The sequence below is a fragment of the Simochromis diagramma genome, unplaced genomic scaffold, assembly GCF_900408965.1.
Source record: "Simochromis diagramma unplaced genomic scaffold, fSimDia1.1 OVJJ01000596.1, whole genome shotgun sequence".
Taxonomy (NCBI): Eukaryota; Metazoa; Chordata; class Actinopteri; order Cichliformes; family Cichlidae; genus Simochromis; species Simochromis diagramma.
Window position 1 is genome coordinate 21,045,385 of NW_024387245.1, and position 20,178 is coordinate 21,065,562.

At 40.8% G+C, this 20,178-nt stretch overlaps 2 protein-coding genes across 4 annotated transcripts in view; both read right to left on the bottom strand.

The window, feature by feature from the left end:
* Nucleotides 1–2,683, bottom strand: part of cacna1bb (calcium channel, voltage-dependent, N type, alpha 1B subunit, b) — a 242,922-nt gene extending 240,239 nt beyond the window's left edge. The window contains exons 1-2 of the mRNA XM_040000034.1: nt 2,486–2,683; nt 956–1,274 (exon numbers count right to left, since the gene is read on the bottom strand). Coding sequence (XP_039855968.1) covers nt 956–1,274; nt 2,486–2,546 — 380 coding nt within the window. The 5' untranslated portion in view covers nt 2,547–2,683. The remainder of the gene's footprint in view (nt 1–955; nt 1,275–2,485) is intronic.
* A 1,915-nt stretch (nt 2,684–4,598) lies between these two features.
* ehmt1b (euchromatic histone-lysine N-methyltransferase 1b) overlaps nt 4,599–20,178 on the bottom strand; it is a 41,624-nt gene continuing 26,044 nt past the window's right edge. For 2 of the 3 annotated variants that reach the window (XM_040000039.1, XM_040000037.1), the window contains exons 4-26: nt 17,628–17,883; nt 17,363–17,511; nt 16,755–16,907; nt 16,533–16,604; nt 16,278–16,380; nt 15,031–15,144; nt 14,185–14,462; nt 13,206–13,438; nt 12,912–13,124; nt 12,750–12,832; nt 12,106–12,212; nt 11,821–11,943; nt 11,611–11,712; nt 10,090–10,194; nt 9,839–9,993; nt 9,569–9,739; nt 9,313–9,457; nt 8,565–8,642; nt 8,296–8,411; nt 8,059–8,145; nt 7,311–7,389; nt 7,002–7,171; nt 4,599–6,055 (exon numbers count right to left, since the gene is read on the bottom strand). In XM_040000039.1, the coding sequence (XP_039855973.1) occupies nt 5,866–6,055; nt 7,002–7,171; nt 7,311–7,389; nt 8,059–8,145; nt 8,296–8,411; nt 8,565–8,642; nt 9,313–9,457; nt 9,569–9,739; nt 9,839–9,993; nt 10,090–10,194; nt 11,611–11,712; nt 11,821–11,943; nt 12,106–12,212; nt 12,750–12,832; nt 12,912–13,124; nt 13,206–13,438; nt 14,185–14,462; nt 15,031–15,144; nt 16,278–16,380; nt 16,533–16,604; nt 16,755–16,907; nt 17,363–17,511; nt 17,628–17,883 (3,282 nt within the window). In that variant the 3' untranslated portion in view covers nt 4,599–5,865. Of the gene's footprint in view, nt 6,056–7,001; nt 7,172–7,310; nt 7,390–7,534; nt 7,869–8,058; nt 8,146–8,295; nt 8,412–8,564; nt 8,643–9,312; nt 9,458–9,568; nt 9,740–9,838; nt 9,994–10,089; nt 10,195–11,610; nt 11,713–11,820; nt 11,944–12,105; nt 12,213–12,749; nt 12,833–12,911; nt 13,125–13,205; nt 13,439–14,184; nt 14,463–15,030; nt 15,145–16,277; nt 16,381–16,532; nt 16,605–16,754; nt 16,908–17,362; nt 17,512–17,627; nt 17,884–20,178 lie in introns of those variants that run through there. The other variant, XM_040000040.1, reaches the window with a different exon arrangement.

The following is a 20,178-nucleotide window of genomic DNA, read 5'->3' on the forward strand; positions in this document are numbered from 1 at the left end:
ACTGGAACACAAAACATGTGTCCACATAATTCACATTAGCCAAACAAACAAAATCTACATGACCTGCTCACTTTACACTCTGGTATGACTTTAATGTAATCTCATATTTGTTTAGTGTGTCATTTTATATTCATTTTCATGTTGCTTTATTTATTTTTTTATATACATATTACGCTTTGTTAAGCAAGTTTCTTGTATTATGTAACGCTTTAAATATAATTTTTAATGGATTTCATGATTTTCATTTTCTTACTGGGCATCTTTTTCTTGTTTTTCTTCATTATGTAAATGAGCTCCAATGTTAGTATTACCTTTGCTTCATCTAAGTATTTGTTTAGTTGTGTAATTTCTTTATTTCTTTTTTTTTCTTTTTTTTTTTTTACCTTTATACATTATTTAATGTTTTATAGACTACATTTATTGTTTTAGCTTCTGTAACACAGGAATTTCACAACTTTGGGGATAAATAAACTTATCTTATTTCATAAATTTAACCTTTGCCACTGTATTGCAACAGATTTTATAAAGGAAGGTGTTGCCTTTTCAGCCTGAGTACACTTCATTTTAAAGCTAAACTGCATGGTGCCATTTATTCATGAACATGAGACAACATTTCACCATTAGTCATAAAACTTCAGACTTTTCTTACCTTTTTTGTATCTAAAGTATTCGGTTCATGTTAAAGTAGTTGCTGTGAAATGCTGATCATGGATGCAAACTCATTAGATATGACTGAGGAGACATCTGGTGGTTTAGCTGATTTACTGCAATAAGAGTTACAGACACTTGTGCTGTAGTTAGAACATTGAGTCAGCAGATGTTTGTCCAGTTGTGTGCTGGAAAAGCTGCTAAAATAAAAATAAAAAAATGGAAAATATCCAGAGCACAGGATTTGATGACAGGATTAGTCTACCAACAGTATGATTTCCAACCAGCCACTCCCAAACTGTCTCACCTCTGATTAGTGGAGGTGCTCTTCAGGTTGTCATGCTTCTTTATGGCCTCCCGGACACCATCTCCCATTTCTCGTCTGCTCATCCCGTCCAGGTGCAGAACAGTCTCGTACTTCTGTTCTGGGTCCTTGTCAGCGGATATCCATGAGGACTCCCCCTGCTCTCCAGTATCTGATGGCCCCGGCTCCTCCTCCTCCTCCTCGTCCTCTCTGACCAGGTTCTCAGGACATTCTCTCCTGTCAGGTGACCGAGCCCAGGTGTCCAAGTACTCCGCCCCCATCGTGAGCATCCTCCAGGAGCCGAACGTGGCTGAGCGAACCGCTGGAGCATGAAACAAGTAAACAGGATGATATTTATTATTTCTGATGAGTAGAAAGAGTTTATAAGTTTAATATTCTAAAGCTTAAGACTCACTATATTGGCTGCCATTAAGAACCCTCAGATTGTAAAGAAATATATACATTATACAGGAATATATACAGGCATTTTTTCAATTTATTTCTTCAAAATATATCGTGCAGTTTTATTTTAGCTTTTGGGTGGAAAAAAATGCACACTGATTATGTAGAAGTCTAATAGAACTCACAAAAAGATTCACTTGGCTTTAAAGGGTTATGTTCATTCAACTGGTTTAATGATCATAATACAATAAAATGCCATTAAATGCTTGTTTTAAACAATCAAAGAAAAAAAAGTTGAAAACACTATAAATATATTATACACACTGCAAATTTTCAAGGCTGTATGTGTCATGGGCTGTCACATTTATATCACCAAATGTGTATATGTTAATGATTATGCACCATTTTTTCTTCTTTACAACTTTGTTTCAGTTCTGAAAGGTGCCCAGCTTCTGTGACTGCACACCAAGCCTTAGATCATCACCACTCCTCCACCGTGCTTGACAGCAGCTCACTGAACTTTAACATTTAACATGCTAACTTTACATGTGCAATGATGAGATTTATGTAGCAGCTGAAGCTGTTTGAGCATCCTGGCTCAGTAACACCTACTCGAGCCTTTTTTAATGATAAGAAAATAACTTTTTTTTGTGCCGTTTCAAATTCTTCAAGCTCAAGTTTAAATCTGTAAAATCTGACATCTTAAACTCTGTATACAAAAGTAGACTAAGTTCGTCAAACTTTCCATAATCTCCCAAGATAATCTCAGCCAATTTTACAGCAAAGATTCCCAAGAACTTCCAGAGAGCTGTTAAATTAAAGGTCCTTTAAGGCCGAGACACAGCATCATAACATGCTTTTGAACAGCGAAATGACTACACATCTCAGATCTGAACACAATCTTCTATATAAATAATTTTTAAATGCATAGTATTCATGCAATTACAATAAACTAAAGTTAATTTGTTTGTTAAGCTTCTTGTCATTTCTGAGACTTTAAACAGGAGCTACTGACACTCGAGTTAATCTAGAGGCCTTTACGCACCATTTACTGCCGTTATAAAGCAAAGAAATATATGGAAGGCAAACAAACAAATACATCGAATGTGAGCAATCCAGAGTTTTACGTACCATAAACCACGGTGGATCGTCTTTCTGCCCATCTGGAGTAGTGAGGAACGTCTTTCTTCATCGCTGCTCGGTAAAGCAACACAGTTCATGCAGGTCTGCTGACAGGAGGCTGCCCTGTATGGCACCATGTGAAGGGGCACCAAAGACCAAAAGAAAACTTTCTGCCACCTTGGAATGCGGAAAGGCTGCTTCCTGCCCTGCCAAGCTAAGAACCTCCTTATCAGACCAGCCATCTGCGATGCTCGGGGAGAAATTTCTCTGATTCAATTATCGACTCAGTTTTCGCTGTCCACCCTGGTAATCAGGAAGGGAGCAATCATCAGCCAGTTTATGAGACCTACAAGGCCTCCAGATGCACAGTCACTCGCTTCCTGTGTTGTTTTTGCTTTTTTTTTGGGGGGGGGGGGGGGGGGGGGGGGGCTCCCTGCTGGCCCTATGGGGACATTTTTCAATCTTGGTCCACCGGGGTTCTTACAGCTTTGCTGCTTGAGTGACAGCATTTCAGCCTTTACTTTTCTGTTTTACATTTATCTGACAGCTTTACTGTGCAGAATAAAGTTTAACGTTCCAGTGTAAGAGCAATACAACAAGGGGATGATTTGGTTTCCCCTACTGTATCTAAATTAAAATAGTCAAGGATATATAGTGTTGATTTAGGCTGGCCAAGAAACCCTACTAAAAATGAACTTTTGAATTATTTACAAATACTAACCACTGTTAGCTGAAAAGAGGACCATTTATCCATTTAAGCAGATTTACTTACAAAAGACAAATCTATTAAAGCTACAATTTATGAGTGTATTCTTCCACGCTTGTATCATTTATAGCAGAGTTTAAGAAAAAGGTGTGAAACTGATGGGTCTGCTCACTCCCTTTCACAAATATTATTTAAACTGTTTCAGTTGCATGTACACTGCAAGCTGCTTTGCAACATGGCAGCAATCCAATGTGCGTGACATGCATGTAGATATGGTCATGAAGGCCTGGTGAAGTTTAAACTGAGAATCAGAATGTAGAAGAAAGGTGACTTTGAATGTGACATGGTTGTTGGTTTTGTCAGTATCTCTGAAGCTGCTGATCTGCTGCGATATTCCCCCGACAACAATTTTTAGGGTTTACAGAGAAAGGCCTGGGGGAAAAAAATCCAATAAGCAGCAGTTCAGAGGATGACCACGATGTTTCAAGCTGATAGGAAGAAACAAACCAAACAAACAATTACAACCAAGGTATGCAGAAGAGCAACAGACCACCAAACTGGGTGCCACTGTTTGGAAATTGGAAACAGATTTTAGTCTCGATTTTTGCTCCAACATTCAGACAGTAGGGTCAGGACTGGGGATAAACAACATGACGGCATGGCTAGTAGAGCCCCCTTGGGATGTGGTAAACAGGAGATTCCCATGTGTATGTGTGGATTAGTTGTCTCATCTGTAATATGAATATTCGATGAATGTAGGAAACTCCCATTAACCACACAATATACAACCCCCCACCGCCCCAACAAAACCCAAAGAAGATCCTATTTTATCGTGCCTAGTTTAGTCTATTAGGTTGTATATTTTGGCATCACACATGAAGCTTTGCACACCAATTTTTTATAGCTGATTCTCCCCCCCAGAGCTATACCGACAAAGATGAAGTAAACATAGGGTCACACATTGGTCATTTGAACTGAAACATGAGACACGAGCACTGAATAATGTTTAACTACATGACCTTTGTAGACTTGATTGGCCAGAAAGCCCAGAACATTTTGTTCCTTGTATCAAAAAGCAAGAGCTCGCTGTTAGAAGAAGTTGATTTTGGTACTTACAGTCTAAACCACTACAGAAATGAACTCATGGCACAAACAAGATGCTTTAAAAATCTAAACTCATTAAAAGGAGGCTGCGTATGAAGCGTCAGCCTCTCAGGTGCTGAATATTTAAGCCCATCTGTCAAACCTGGGCTGCTACTCAGTTTGTGCTGGGTCTAAGTGCCTGCAGGCTTCACCTCTTTGAGTAATGCGTTTGTGGTTGACAAAATAAAAGCTACGAGGAAGCAGTTTCTGTTCTAGCACATTTTCAGGAATGTGTTCAAGCAGACTCCAACAAATGAAGCATAACAGGATAAATGCATTAGTATTAAATTTATTGAAAAAGATACAACCAATCAGATGGATGGTTCACGGTCCAGAAATATGTAACAGAACATAATGGAAGTGCATTTTTATAACCTTTTTTCCACCTATACCTTTCAAGACTTTGCACAACAGTCACTGCTTTACTAACAACATTTAAAATGACAGGTTGGCTTCTGTCGGCAAAAATCATGAAACTAAAATCGACTACGGCAACTACAATTAGAAAACTGGAGATAAAATTAAACTTAAAAAAAACTTTAAAACATTCTCTTATTTTACAAATTATGTTCACTTGGGTAATAAAAATGAAAACAAAAGTAAAAACCTTTGTCAGCACCATTTTCTTTTTTTTTTCCTTGCTCATTTTCACTTTAAATCAATTTGTCAACAAGAACGGCGAAAACGTTCGGCACGTTTCACACCCCGTACACATGCTCAATAAAAAGGTCAGCCAATTTATTCAGACTAGAAACGCCTCAATGCTGAGGAATGGATTAACATTGTTCCACTTTACAACCTATAACCACTTGAGGAGCAAATTAAAAGCAGTCCACTTCTTTCTCTTTAGTAAATTCATCTTCAGGTGTCGTGAAAAATGTCTGAAAAGTCCTTTGAAACACTCAAAGATGAATGACACCAAAAAAAGTGGCAACATAATTTAATATTTATCAGCTAGTTTTGCTGGAATGGTTCATGGTCAATAACAGAAAAGGTCAGAAAAGTAACACCCAGCTGTGCGCTGGGGCTGTCTTTGCAAAAGACAATATTACCCTTAATCAGTGACCTCAAATTCTTTGATGACTTTTGTAAAAGTCCACTGAAAATCGTCAGTCGTGTCAAAAAAAAAAAAAAAAAAAAAAGGGGGGGGGGGGGGGGGGTGAAAAAGGGAAAAACAAAAACGCACAGTTCTGCTTTCCAGCAAAGTGAAGTATGAAATGTAAAGACTGTTTTATCGTCTCTGTGGCGTTTACTGTGCGTGATGACATCACCCCCTGCTGTTCACATTACATACGGCGGAATAATAGAGCAGGAGGTTAGTCCAGGATGTGATTGTGCATCTCGTCTTTAGGTTCTCAACGAAGGTCAGTGGTCCGTGGTTTCAATCCAAAGTGGAGATACAGTACAAGTTCACCAATGAAAGTTTAAAGAGGATGTGGACTGGCGTCCCCGTGTGTCCGTCAGTACACGAGGCCAAACTTAGTGTGTGGAGCGTTTGTTTGTTTTTTTGTTGTTGTTGTTTTTTTTGTTTTTGTTTTTTTTAGGAGGGACTGGAAGGACTGTTGGAAGAGCTGGTGTCAGGCGACGCGCTGGGCTGCTGCTGGTCCTCGGGTGTGCTGTCCGCCTGCAGGGACGCCATTGCCGCTGATGAGTACCTGCACTTGGATGAGCCACATTCACAGCTGAACACCTTGCTTTTGACTTCCCAGAAGTGGTCACCATAGTTAAATCTGAGAGGAGGACGACAGAAGAAAGGAAATGTTTACATAAAAGTGCTGCTATGCAACCAAAACTACATTCATCTTACAGCCAAAAGCTTCTCGCTGGTTCATGGCAGTTCTAAATGTAAATCCAAATGCTGTAAATTCACAGCAGTTAAAAGGTAATTTATTCAAATGTTTCTTGCAAATACAGTCAGCAGTGGTTAAAAGTTAGCATTTTTTTATAAATGGTCCATCCACTTTCTGCTGTTTATTCAGGTATGCCACTGACACTGTGGCAGTGTCAATTCAAAGCTCTCCAGATCCCCTTCAGCTCTTCAGCTGACATTACAAAACCAGTTCAGAGACACAATCTCTCCAGTTTGTCCTGGGATCTCCCACCCAGGAAGCTTCATCAGCTAGCTCATTGTGATGTGGAGAAGCAGTGGGTCAACCCAGGGCCCCGTGCCTCATTCTTGCATGCCACTGTTGCCCTTCACTGCTGAGGGAGGGAGATGCTGCATTCAGGAGAAAACTGCAGCAAGTCCGGCACGTCTCAAGAGCCAGTATAAATGGCAATGGTACCATGGTGGCCACAAACCAGGAGCTCATTTCTGCCACCTGATCCATGATGTCACTCTTTCAGTCACCACCCACAGCTCATTTCCCATACGCAAGGGTTGGAACTCTTAAATAGCCGTGCTGATCTGTAGCAATTCATCACTATGACATTACTAGACCCCAGAAACATATTTATTTTGCTCTGCTGTCTTGTACAGCATTGTTGTTTTTTAACTTTGTTTTCCTTCGTTTTATTTGTTCAGATTTTCTAAGGGGTGGGGGACAAAAAAAAACCCAGACAAAAACAAAAAAACAAAAACAAAACAAAACAGGGGACTCCGTGTTATAACAACAACACAAACAACATTGCAGAAAAACAGATGAACATAAATTAAAATAACTTGCTAAAGCTTACCCAAGCTCCTCTCCAGCTTTGATGTTTTCACTGGCAAAGAAGGCAATGTGTGGAAAGCGCAGGTCCTGGTGTTTCGTGAACACTCGACAAGCGAACAAGTTGGGCTCGCACATGTGGTTGAGGAAGCGACTGATATTTCCATAGAAACGAGCATCAATGCAATAGAGATCCTGTGGTTTGCAGAAGGGGGAATAATAAAATAAATGAAAAGCTCAAATTAAAACATTTTTTAAAAGAATTCTGCATAGAAGGAAGAAAACCAGAAAACAGTCCAACGTCTATTCAAATTTTTCTTCACTTTTACTTCACCTTGTCATCCAGACTGAACAGGTAAGCATCATTTTGCCTCATCTCTGCTTCTGCTTCAGAGATTATCTCACCGACATACCTGTTCAAAAACAGACGGGCCATGAGGGGCGGGAACATTTTAATATTCATCTTTTGTTCACAAGTTTGTGACATGAACCGTGCAACACACCACAGACTTTACAGCCCAAGCTGGTTTGCAACACCCGTCCCTAGAAGAGTTTTTAAAGCACATTCAGAAAATCAGTCACATAAGGCACGAACTGCAGTGTACCGAAGGGCCGTAAAACAAGGGGCAGCACATTATTCATGACCGATTCCTCTTTGAAAAGCAGTGATTTCAGCCAGGGTCCAGTCTGACTTCTGTAGATAAAAAAATCCAAGTCATTTATAACCTTCTGTGTTGGTCAGACGTGATGTACCACTTCCTTTGCTAAGACAGATATTTCAGATCCTTCCATGCTCCTGTTTAAAACTAAACTTAACCAAACATCTGGTTTTGTATGTGTAATACTTGCATTTAGACTACTGACAGTCGTCTTGGGTCAGTCTTGGGACCATCTGGCAGGAGATAAAGATAAAGCTGCACGTGCAAGAATAGCATTTTAATTTTTCCCAAAATTAAAGCAGAAGTGATAAAACACAAAGTCGTGGCCACTATTCTCCTCGTTTTCAAACTATAAATTATGCTGGGAAACACTGAAGGATCGATCCCTACAAAACAAGCGTTATTGGGCTGTCTTTGACTTACTCGCATACAAAGGTCCCTTGTGGTATGTCTTGCAGTGCTTGGACACCCCAGCCTTTCTTACTGGTCCTGAACAGCTGGAGTCTGGTCCTAGAGGACCAGAAACATCTTTAAGCAACACTCATCTTTTTTACCTTCACACAGCAAGTAGTGCAGCTCTTCACATCAAAACTCTGTTATATACACACATGCTGGCTTACAAAGCCACAAATCCTTTAAGAGTTGTATTTGTTAAATCACCTGAGTCCGTTTTGCACTACGCGGTTCTTGCAGGTCCTCCAGCAGGAGCACGCATGGTTACACTCAAAGATGAGAGGAGGCTCCTCTCGGCAGAATTCAGGTAGAAGTCGACCACTCTAAACAGGACAATACACACATGTAGTGCTCTCTATGAGCTTGATGGTTTCAACAATGGTAGTTACACTAAACTGTAGTGATTTAATGTTGGGTAAAGCTTATTTTATTAAGGTGTAGGCACACTTTCAGACTCGCAGATTGCCCGTTCTTACCTTGTCGTACCAGCAGCGCAGACTGAGCTGTCCACACATGCAGATACTCGCAGAGCAGTCTTCCTTACAAACACAGTACTGCAACAGAGCGGAAAATAACATAGGTCACTTCACAAACTTCACAATGCAAAGAAAAACCTATAGTTCTTTTTAAAATGTCTAATGGCACTGTATTACTGATGGCTTGGATCAAATGCAACACAAAAGACGTTAAAACATTTAACAGAAAGTGCCAGAACAGTCTGATCATGCATTCACTTCAAAAGTAAACTTCTGACCACAAGTGTCCGCAAAATTAGGTGACCTGAATCAAACGATTTCAACCTTAGCAACAGAAAGTGGACTGAGATAAGCGAGTGAAATCACAGGACTTCCTGTGAAGTTCTGGTAATGTGCTGTAACTTGTTTCCAGGTTTCAGCTGCCCCCTTCCTCCCCTTGGCAGTTATGAGCCAGCATTTGTGGATTCACAACGTGATCGTTTTATTTATTTTTTCTTAAATACAGATCCAAGTACATGGTAAGTTATGATGTGAATTCTGTGTTATGTTGCAACAGTGAAGAATCTTCCATAGATTACTGGGTCCAAATCTGGATCGCCTCCAAAACGTCATCACTTCTAAGTGGAAACTCAAACGCAGTGAACTTGCTGTTCTTCATGCAGACAGTTTCCTTTTAGTTTGTCTCTTTATCGTTTGTTGTTGGGGTTTAAGTAATGTTAAAAGCCCAATCAGATGGCCTTTAGCTCACCTGTAAGTGTGTTATGTTCCTGTCAATATTCATGGGGGAAGTAACACAGTTTTCGGGGATGTACTTGTAGCCATCTGGGTAAGGTTCACTGTCAACTGCATTGACACAGGGGATGGGAACTCGCTCTTGCCCTAAAGCTATGTCACTGTAAATGGACAGAGAGACAGTTTAGGTGCTTTAATTTGAAAGAAACAGGTGGACAGAATCTTGACATTGCTATTTATGATGCTTTATCCCTCCCAGCCTGGTCTTTAACCTGTGAAGGGCTTTCTCTTCTGCTTGACTAAGCCTAATGTTTTTGGCATCCCTCTCCTTCCTGTTGGCCTGCAGAGCGGCCCAGGCCTTCGAGTTGTGGCTGCAGCAGTCTGGGGGAGTTTCTCCCTCCCGGTTCTTCAAAAACACATCTGCTCCTCGAGACAGGAGGAGCCTGATGAGACAAAGAACACATTTTACCGACTATCTACGACAACAAGGACTTTTTTTTTTTAGCGCCGTTTTTATCCAGTAGGTGGGGCTGGCAACTCACGTGATGCAATCCAGGCGATTCTCCCGAGCAGCAATGTGTAGAGGAGAGTCTCCGTGGATGTTGACAGCTTGCAGATTGCAGTGAGCGTTCAACAGCAGCTCCGTTATCTCCACACTGCCAGAGAATGCGGCCCAGTGAAGGCAAATGTTTTCTTCCTAAATGAAGATAACCCAAATAAACCCACAATTAGCCAACATTGAATTCTTCTGCAAAGGATTTCAAACCTGGGGTGGAGAGACTTCTATGCTAACCTTGTCCCTGATGCTGCAGTCAGCTCCTTTAGTAAGAAGCAGCTTCACCTGGTCTGCATGTTTGTACTCTGTGGCCCAGATCATGGGCGTCCAGCCTCCGTCATCCTGTGGAAAATTAATAATGGGCTTGAAAATCAGCTGAAGAAATACTGAAACAACATCAATCCAACTACATATTGGAATTCCTATTTAAAAAAAAAAAAAAAAAAAAAAAACAACTAAGAAGAAAAGCACAGCTTTTAATTTTCAGTCCTCCTGAGTACAGAGTAGTAAAAGAGGAAAGGCTGCTTCATTACGTCAAAGCTGTCCCGATGCTACATATAGCAAGTTCAAACATCTTAATCCAAGATACATGCAGCAGAGTGCAGCACTTCATGCATCAATTATTCCCAGAGAACCTTTTAAGCCCAGTTACAAAGTGCTTTACAGTAAGAATACACACTGGAAATCCATCCTAGTGTGTCACATGAATGGAAAACAAGTAAATCAATGAATATTTATTTATTTTTTATGGAAGTTACAGATCATATGAAACATATTATTCATTACTGAGCTTTGAGAGCAACAATTTTTAGTGCAAAGGACATCAGTCAACCAAAACATTTTAGCTCAGTGCAAAATGTTTGCTTTGTAGGCAGTACACTGAATAAATAAATAAACTGAATACGAACGTACATCCTAACGGGAATTACTATTATATAAAAACTTTGTTTATCATCTCTCAGATCTGAAATTTTATGGCCAGAAACCTAAAAGACTGGTGTGGAAGTATTTTAAACAGTTATGGGGAAAGACATTTTTACAGGGTTTCAACAAATGTAGCTAAATTTAGGATTATGTTTTAATTTCTCAAAATGAAATTTTGAAAACTGTACAAATTCTCTAGGATTGAGACAAGTTTCATGTGTACTCATGAGCATCCACAACAACTTCATCTATGTTGCTTGTCAGAACTGCTTAAACCATCAGATTTAAGCAACCAGCATCAATTTCCAGGTTTCAAATCTTCTCTGCTTCATTGCTAAGAAAGGAAGGCTAACATATTTTGGACATTTTCAATAAGAATGTCAGAAAAATTATTTCTTTGCAGTTTTAGAAAAAGACATTGAGATATCTTAACACACTGAGACCTTATTTTTGATTAATGATGCATTTGAGACTTTTTAAGGACCCTCAGCAACCTGGACACCATGTGTTTCTTTGCTCATGGATCAGAAGCTTGATACCCCCTCATCTACAAAGCAATCATCAAACTACAGCCAGAAAACCAACCTTTTGCTAAGGTTGAAATCAACTGGGAACAGGGTGACTATGGGAAGCTGAAGTAAAAGCACACGTTTTTTTGTTTTCTTATAAACTAGGATAGCTGTTTTTCACTGCTTGTTAAAGCTAAGCTAAGCTAGTCTACACATGGCTCTGTAGTTAACACATAGACAGCAGAGTGCTGCATCCTGAAGCTGTACATTTCAATCTTGCAGCCTCTCCCCTTCTTTCACAAGAGACATTTTTAAGTGTACTAACCTGGCAGTTAATATCAATCAGTCCAGTGGACAGAAGGTGCTCAACAATCTTGTAATGGCCAGATTTGGCCGCTAGGTGGAGGCACGTGAACCCTTCAACATCCTGAGAATGGCAGATGATTTAATTATTGATTCAGGTTTAGTCAAACATTTCACCTGGATCTTTAGTTGGCTGATGGGAACCTCAGAGAAAAATCTGGTGCATATTTACCTTGTGCATGGCACTGGCTCCAGCTCTGAGCAGGTACAGGACCACCTCCATGTGGTTGTTCTCACAGGCTTCCATCAGAGGAGTCCGCTGATCTTCATCACACATGTCCAAGTTTGCACCAGCCTGAAACATCAGACAAACAGCTAATGTAAAACTGCTTCAACAAAATCAGAATCATTAATATTAGAATAAACCTCTGGTTGAGATTTTTTATTTTAAGGTTTTTGTCAGAAAGTTACTCAAAGTTTAATATTTCCGTCAGAGAGATGTGAAGCACAAGGTTACCTGAACAAGCATGTGGCAGATGTCTTTGTAACCTCCCTCTGCTGCTGCGTGCAGCGGGGTGCGTTTATTTTGCGATTCCATCTTAAAGTTCGGGTCAATACCGTCCACTGGAAGGTAAAGGAAGGCGAGTAAGATGCATGAAAATACCTGCCAACGTTTATGTTTAAAAAAAAAAATCCACCAGCCCCCCCCACCACATTTCTGTGTAAACTGTGCCAGCTGTCCAGCTTAGAGCAGAGCTAGTTTTGATGGATAATTTGGTTTTTTTTGTGTTTTGTTTTTTTTTTTTAATTAAATGGCATCATTTGTGATTTTACAATTAGTATTTGGATCAAAGTCGGCAACTTCTTGTCACATGTTGGATGCATGTGACAAGAAGTTGCCAGCTTGTGGTAACAGATGGGCTGAAATTGTATACAGTGTGTGGACTATGTATTTAGGCTGGGGGTCAAGGACTTTGTAAGTTTTCTGTGTTTGTCTAATGCTACCAAATGCATGTGGTAAAATTATTCATAATAAAATTTGAGGGTCATGAAAATTACACCAGCTTCCTGGAAGAAGCAAAACTAGTTTTGGCAGACATCACTACAAGGTGAAAAATGAAAATGAGTGCAGATGACAGAGCCTGAATGGGATTTACGTACCCAACATGAGCAGGACCTTCTTCAGTTCTCCTTGCTTGGCAGAGAGGTAAAGTTGTTTAGGGTGGAAGCGCAGTTTCTTGGGTCTGATCAAACAGACAAAAAAATGAATTAGCTTGTAAATGGCTCGTGGTCTTTTAGGTGAATTAAGGTGGGTTTACTTACTTTTCTGTGTCGAGAGCCACCAGGATGCTCTCTAGAGTTTCTCTGGGTCCTGGAGTGAGTGTACACAGGGCTGTTGTTGCCATCCCAGCCTGCAGGGGGGTAGCCCTGGAGGACCCAGGAACAGCAGATGTGTCGAATCCATGTGCAGAACGAACAGGCAGCGAACTGTCAGCCCGGCCACTGACTTCAGCCCCCACAGTTAAACAAGAGGAGCTAGAAAACAAGTGAGAACAAAAGTTTAAGTTCGGCATTTTGTAATAAACAAACAAAATAGTTCCCAAATTGCATTTTTACCTGCCAGTGGTCGTGTCTGCTCGGCCCTCGAGGGCTCCAGGCGTGGCTGGCCCATGTTCAAGAGCAGGGGGCACGGTGGAGGTGGTGTCAGCCTTGGCAATGGTGACCTCCTTGGCCTTGCTGGCCTCTTCTCCGCAGTGAGGACAGAAGCTTTGACCTTTCAGCACTGAGGCACAAGCGTGATGGAAACGGTGAGAGATGTTCACATCTGGTTGGCACTCCAAGAAGGTCCCCTGTGCAGGAACAACAAACAGTCTCTGTAAACAAACATTCACAAAGCACATGTCCTCTGACCACGTCTCACACGAAAACAGTGTCTAGGTTGCTTCTGTAAACCTACAATATTCACTCATAAGAGCCCAAAGGAGGAAGAGCCCTACAACCAACATCTGCCAAAGAAGAATGGTGAATGATGTGAGAGTCCGCCATAATGAAAACAATTACTTCAAGTTTCTCCTGATAAAGTTAGTTCTTCACCATACTGAATCACGACGTGTACTTAATGAGTGAAAAGACTTACTGACATCTAAGTGTCATCCAGGACTCACACTTAGAAATCTGAGGCACAAATTAGGAAAGTGTTTAGTCAAGACTGTCAAGCACAAACTAAACTGTGTGATCTTATGTATCTGTGAACGTACTGTGTGTATAAACATATTAGATGAGTTACACATTCCTTACAGGAGCTCCACAGATCTATTAAAAGGCCTTGAGGTATGAGTAAAGGAGCCAGAGAAAACAGAAAACCTCAATGGCTTCATTGAGAAATGGCAAACGCATCACATGCTGTGTCCTGTGTGAAAGCGTCATTAACCCCAAAGAACTGAGATTAGTGCAGCTTCTTCAATCTTCAGAGTAAATGCAGAGCCATTTACCATGCAAGTGTTTCATCTGTGTAAATTGTTCCATTTGTGACAGTAGCTGCAAGTTAAACTGCAGCCAGAGACCTGAAACTGATTGGCACGCAGTTTTCACTCACCGCTCTGCAGAAGAAGCCGCAGCCCGGACAGCACTGGTGCTTCACCATGCCGTTGCGATGGTCCTCGCAGAGAACGAGTAGCTGAACGGAGTTGGAAGGACGCATCATTTCATGTTTCACTACAGCGTCCTGGCAGCGAGTCAGCTGTCCATCTACACTCTCTGTGGCCATGCACTTCCTGTCTGCCAGAATGAGAATTTCTCGACTCTTGGGGGTCTCCATGCGGCAACTGCAGAGCGGAAGCTCCTGAGCCTCCTCAACCGCCGACCCTGAAGTGTCTGAAGAAAGAAAAGAGCGTGGCCAGGAATAGAAAACTATTTATTCAAATCAACAAAACAAGACATTTAACCCTTTATCACCCAAATATCACAGAAGCCCTTTGGAGGTTTGTTGGGTTTTTTTTGTAACTTTGGGTGTAAAACTTGCAAATTAAAATCGAATATTCAATGTTCACCACTCTCTCAGTTCTGTAGCATTTTGTCTTTTAAAACTTTGTGGCTCCATTGCTTTGAACGTGTGCACTATAACAGCTCCTGATTGACATGAAGGGAAGAAAAAAAAAAAAAAAAAAAAAAAAAAAAAAGAAAAAAAAGATCCAGCAACCATATTAACAACCAACTTCACAGCAGAAATAAGCATGTTTACAGCCTGCTATGAACACACTTTTGGCATCTGGATAGGTTCCACTTCGATAACAACTCTTGAGTGGTGTAACTCATCCACCTGGATACTGAAGTTAGGGGTGTAGATGCTTCGACGGGTTTTGTGGCACAGGCAGGTGGAGCCAATCTGTGTCTGAGGCCTTACCTCTGGTAACTGGAGTGACTGAACTAGACTGAATCTCACCTTTGCTGGGTGAAGGCGTGCTGAGGCTGACAGGTGGGACAATCTGCGTGTACTCCTTGTGATCATGGGGTTCGGCTGGAGTTGGAGCCTGAGGCTGAACAGCCAACTCCGGCTCTGTGAGAAAGACGAAGGATAAGAAAATACTTAAGGAAGAGCCTTGGTGAAAAATGTTCAGACAAGATATAATTATGGCATTTTTCCTTTAGTTCAAAGCATCTGCAGAAGTGTAGATGTATATCAAACAGGAACAACAAGTGCAACCAGTTGGGCGCTGGGTTTGAACTGTGACATGTTTTCAGACCAATGTGGATCTGAAGTTTTAGTCAGCTTGCAATCTGACTTTTGTCATTTTAGTCAATAAAAGCCAAAGCCACCCTGTAGAGTCTCAGACAGACTTTAGGGTTTAGCAGAGGCTTAAACTCACATTTTTAGAAACCAATTTTTACCCAGAAGATCACCAGCACTGTGATTATATACATTTTTAAAGCTCATTTTATTAATTGAGCAACTATTTACACAAATATAATATACTTTTAAAATTAAATTGTCAAAAATGGCCAGAAAATACAGATTTCTGCCAAAATAAGCTAACTTAACTGTGTGCTGTAATCCTGCGTGCATGTATACTGAAAAATACTGCCCGCAGCCAGATACATATGTATTTTTCGCTACCAAACAGCTGGAGACGTGGCCTAGGGTTGGGTTAAGAGATATAAAATGAGGCAATATTGCCAGTAAAGCTATCTCCACCTCTCACATGGGATTTCAAGCTCCCTCTAAAAAAGGAACCTGAATCAAGGAGACAGACACAGAGCTGCTGCAACAATTGAGAGCTTTGTTTATTGTTTATTTTGTGAATGTGCAGTTCAGATCTGAAGTCTGAAGTCAAGAAATAAACTCACCAATCGAGGTGAGCAGCACACAAACAATTCACATGTTTTTGAACTAAAATGACTGTTTCTGTCAGTCTAGCAGCAGGTAAAGAGGTGAAAAGTTTATTTAGATTCGAATCTAAATAAAGCCAGTGTATAAACCGATACTGAATCTATTAGGTGGCTAAAATCAATTCACTGCTGAACATTTACCCAGCAGGACATAGTTTCAGGTTCTGGGGTTAATGTCGGTTTCAGAGAATTACTTTCTGTCATCCACTTGTGACATGTTTCTCTCAAGAAATAGCATCAGTCAGCCTGAGAATATTGAGATAGGTGATTGGGTGGATGTGCATGTAGAGGAACAGCGATCACCTTTGGACTTCATCCTCCTTTTTCGTTTCCTGGAGGGCCGGAGCCATGCGCTGTCTGCTTTTGTTTTCTTTTTCAATTTTTTCTTCAGACTCGACTCTGTGCTCTGATGCAGGTGAGAGTTTGGCCACAGGGATGATTTTAAACAACAGAGAGAAACAAGAAAAAACCCCAAAACAAAACATCAATTCTCTTCCATTTTAAGCTAAAAGAGGTGGTATGAGATGCAGTTGGAGAAGTGGTGGCAAGCGGTCTTACCAAGTCAGATTCAGTGCCTTCCTCCTCCAACTCTTCCTCTCCAGATTCTTCAGACTCCTGCTCGTCTTTCACCTCCACCAGGAAAAGCAAACAGAATTCATCAGTAGCATTTAACAAACAAGACTTTCACTGCAACGCATTGCATTCACAGTTATTCAGAGTTCCCACAAAGAAACAACCACACAAGGTTTCAAGAGAAGGAAACAACTTTTATTCTCCAACCTGAGCGATGGATTCAGAGATTTCCTGCGCAGCACTTTCCGGTTCTTCTGATGGCTGCTGTTGTTCCTCCTCTTCAGACTCCAGATCTTCTGACTCTTCATCCTCAGATGCATTTCCCACTTTCTCCCCATTTATGCTGGCCACCTCTTTAGCCTGCAAGACAACAAATGGAAAAAAGTGGATGTAATGTCATATCTTAAACTGCGTGCCTTAACAGCAGCACCTCAGCATTTCCGAGGTCATAAATGAACCTGAACAACTTCCCATTAACCTTACCATACCAACAGTCCTGGTCTGTTTAAAAAACTAGGAAAAGTTGTCGGAGACGTTGATTGAAATATGTTCTGTTCTTAAAAATGCAATGGCACATCTAATATATAGAGCTGGGGTCATATATGACCATTTTTAATTGTCTATGTCTCAGTGGACAATGATTGGAATAATTTATTCCACATGTGGCAATTTTTTCAACATTCAAGTGCAGAAAATGCATGAGAAGTGTAAGACTGAAACACTGAATGTATGAGATGTGCCTCGAGAGGCTAAATGAATACGTGTTACGCTTTCTTTTAATTTTGCAAATTTTTGAAAAGATGAGAAGCACAGACCTCTGGACTCTTGGCAGTCTGTTGTAGTTCCTTAAACATTTCCAGCACAGTTCTCTGCTTTAGCACTTTGGTTTTCTTCTTGGGAACCAAGCTGTACATTCCCATTCGCCTCTTCTTCTTACGGGATGACAGCGCTCCTGAGTAAGAGCCTAGAGCACAAGAGAACACCACATTTACAGCAGAGTGTTACCGCAGGCAAACATTACACTCTGCTCCAATTTTTAGTGCATTAGCTTTTGTGATGTGTCGCTGGAGTCAGTCTAACCTAGCTGGAGCTTGGCTTGGACAGGAGCAGGAGAAGCCAAAGGAGCTGCCGGTTCTGCAGGAGCTGGAGGTGGCTGTGGTGGAGGAACAGGTGCTGGTGAAGCTGATGATGCAGTTTGTGCTGAAGATGGTGTATCTGGTGGACTCTGAGGTAGGTGGTTCTGAGAGGGTGACTGCGGTGAGGATTTCTGCAGGTCGGGTGCAACATGAGACTCCATTTTGGCACTCTTTGCTTCCCTTAATTCCCTGTTAAGAAGCTGCAGAGTGGCAAAAGCATTTAGGATCAATGTGTTACAAAAGGTTTCCTCATGGTTAGTTCTTGTTTTATTTTCTTGTTTTTAAAACCAGTTTTCATTCAAATGGATTTGTTCCAGCTCCAGGACCCCCCCCACCCCACCCCCCCCCCGCTCTATTCATGGACTCTTTTAGAGCAGCTTAGCATGATTCAAGTACAAAATAATCCATATTTATCGTATACCAAGCCCTGGTTCAGCCGATCAGCTCATCCTCTGTCTCCTAACTTTAAACCTGTGCTCACAGTCAGAGCTGTTGCTCTGAGATGTCCACATAAGTGAAATCTGCACACACTGACATCATAAAGAGCCAAGAACAGAAAAAAAACTCCCTCAAACTTGAGTTTGTAGAAGTAAACCAATTGAGCTACAAAGAGTGATCTCATTATCTGAAACTTTGGATATGCTTAATATAAGCATATGATTGTAACAGTATATTTATGGCAGAATAAGGAAAGTAAACAAGGCCCAATTTTATTTTATTTTTTAAATAAAACCTAAATATACATACACTAAGTAAAATAAAGCCAACATTTTTAGTGTTGTAATGTCCACATAGTGAGCTACGGTTTTACAACCATTCAATTAAATATTTCCAAGTAAGAAGACTCAAATACACAAAGGCTCCATCCTTGCCTGGGGCTTCATTTCAGCCAGTGGTGTTGGGAGAGTACCATCAGATTTTGAACCACCATTCATTACCAATCATTAGCAAAGCTTCTAACTGGCAACAGCTTCATTTTTTCAGCATGAAAATACAGACTACAATAGAACGCTATCAGCCACGGACTGGCCTCCCCAACGCCTGAACCTCAACATTACTGAAGCAGTGTGGGATCAATGCGACAGACAATAACAAAAAGGCTGCTGACATCAAAAAAGGAACTTTGAATGTCCTTCAAGAAGCCTAGAGAGTTATTCCTTACTAGAAGGTTTTCTAAGAGAGGCCAATGTGTGTTGAAAAATGAAGGTGGTCATTTAACTGTTTTTGCCTTATATTCATTTTATATTTGCGCATGTTTCTATACATCACTGAACCTCCCTTTCATTTTCCTGAAAACATAAAGCAATGAGTAGTTGCTCGAACTTTTGCACAAACACATTTCCTTATATACTGCTAGCTAGTTAATCTGTATCTATAACTGAGTATCTAAAGTGTGTAAACAAATATAGTGGAGTAAATGCTGCGCCCACTCTCTAGACTCCCCTCTGCAGGCTGCAGCTATTCCTGCTAGACAGCCAGGATGGCTAATTCCAGCCTGCAGCTATTTTATTAAGAAATATCCTAAGTTTTATTCAAAGATGCAGAAGATAATGTGCACAGATTTTATTTGAACTTCCTTATGCAGTAATGCTGTCGCTGTGTAAAACAAGCCAGTAGTGGAAGGGAGCAGCTAAAACCACTTCTTTCTCTGTCAATCTCTTGCTCTTTTAAAATAAATAAATAAATAAATAAATAAAGATTTAATTTATTCTTTTATCCTTTACCAAGTCAGTGGCAGACAGGAAATGACAAGCAGTAAATAGCTCAGGGCTGACTTGAGCCTGGGCTTCTGCAGTAGGCTTCCAGCTTATGGGTCACTTGCTAAACCAGGTAAACTTCATGAAAATACTGACTGTAAGAAATATAAAGTGGTTTTACATGTCCGAGCACAATATCAGTGTCACAAATGCAAGAGTTAGTGAAGCCTGTGAAGCCTTCAGCTGTCAGCAATCTTGGCTTTTTGAAACTGAAACTAGGCGCTGGATCTGACTGTGAAACTGATGGTCACAGCACGCCCAGTAGCCAAAGAGCACACCCTGGATAATCCTCCTCTTTTATTTCAATAATGACTGCAATTTAATCAAATTAGGGTGTTTTAAACAGCCTGAGACTACTGACTGAAGCCATAAATTCTTCAAGGTTTTTACTGAGGTCACAGGACAAGGAACTGAGGCTGTATAAAACTAGTCACCAGATGCTGGCCAAGAATGCAGGCTCAACTTTTACTGCACTTTTACCATTGAGCCCTGTGTTTGCTATAATTTGCTCTTGTTAAAATCTTGTTCAATCGTATCGTTTATCATCTGCCTTCATATTAGATTAGAGAAGCCGCCTGTTGAGCAGCTGGCTCGATGAACCTCAGAGTGAAGAACTTGTGTGCCCCATGTCTGCTTCTGCTAATCAAACCAAAAGGTCTGAGAATTAAGCCTGCTTCCTGCTGCAGACAAGTAATACAAATCTATCTGGAAATGTTTAAGATGTTTACGTTTTTACAT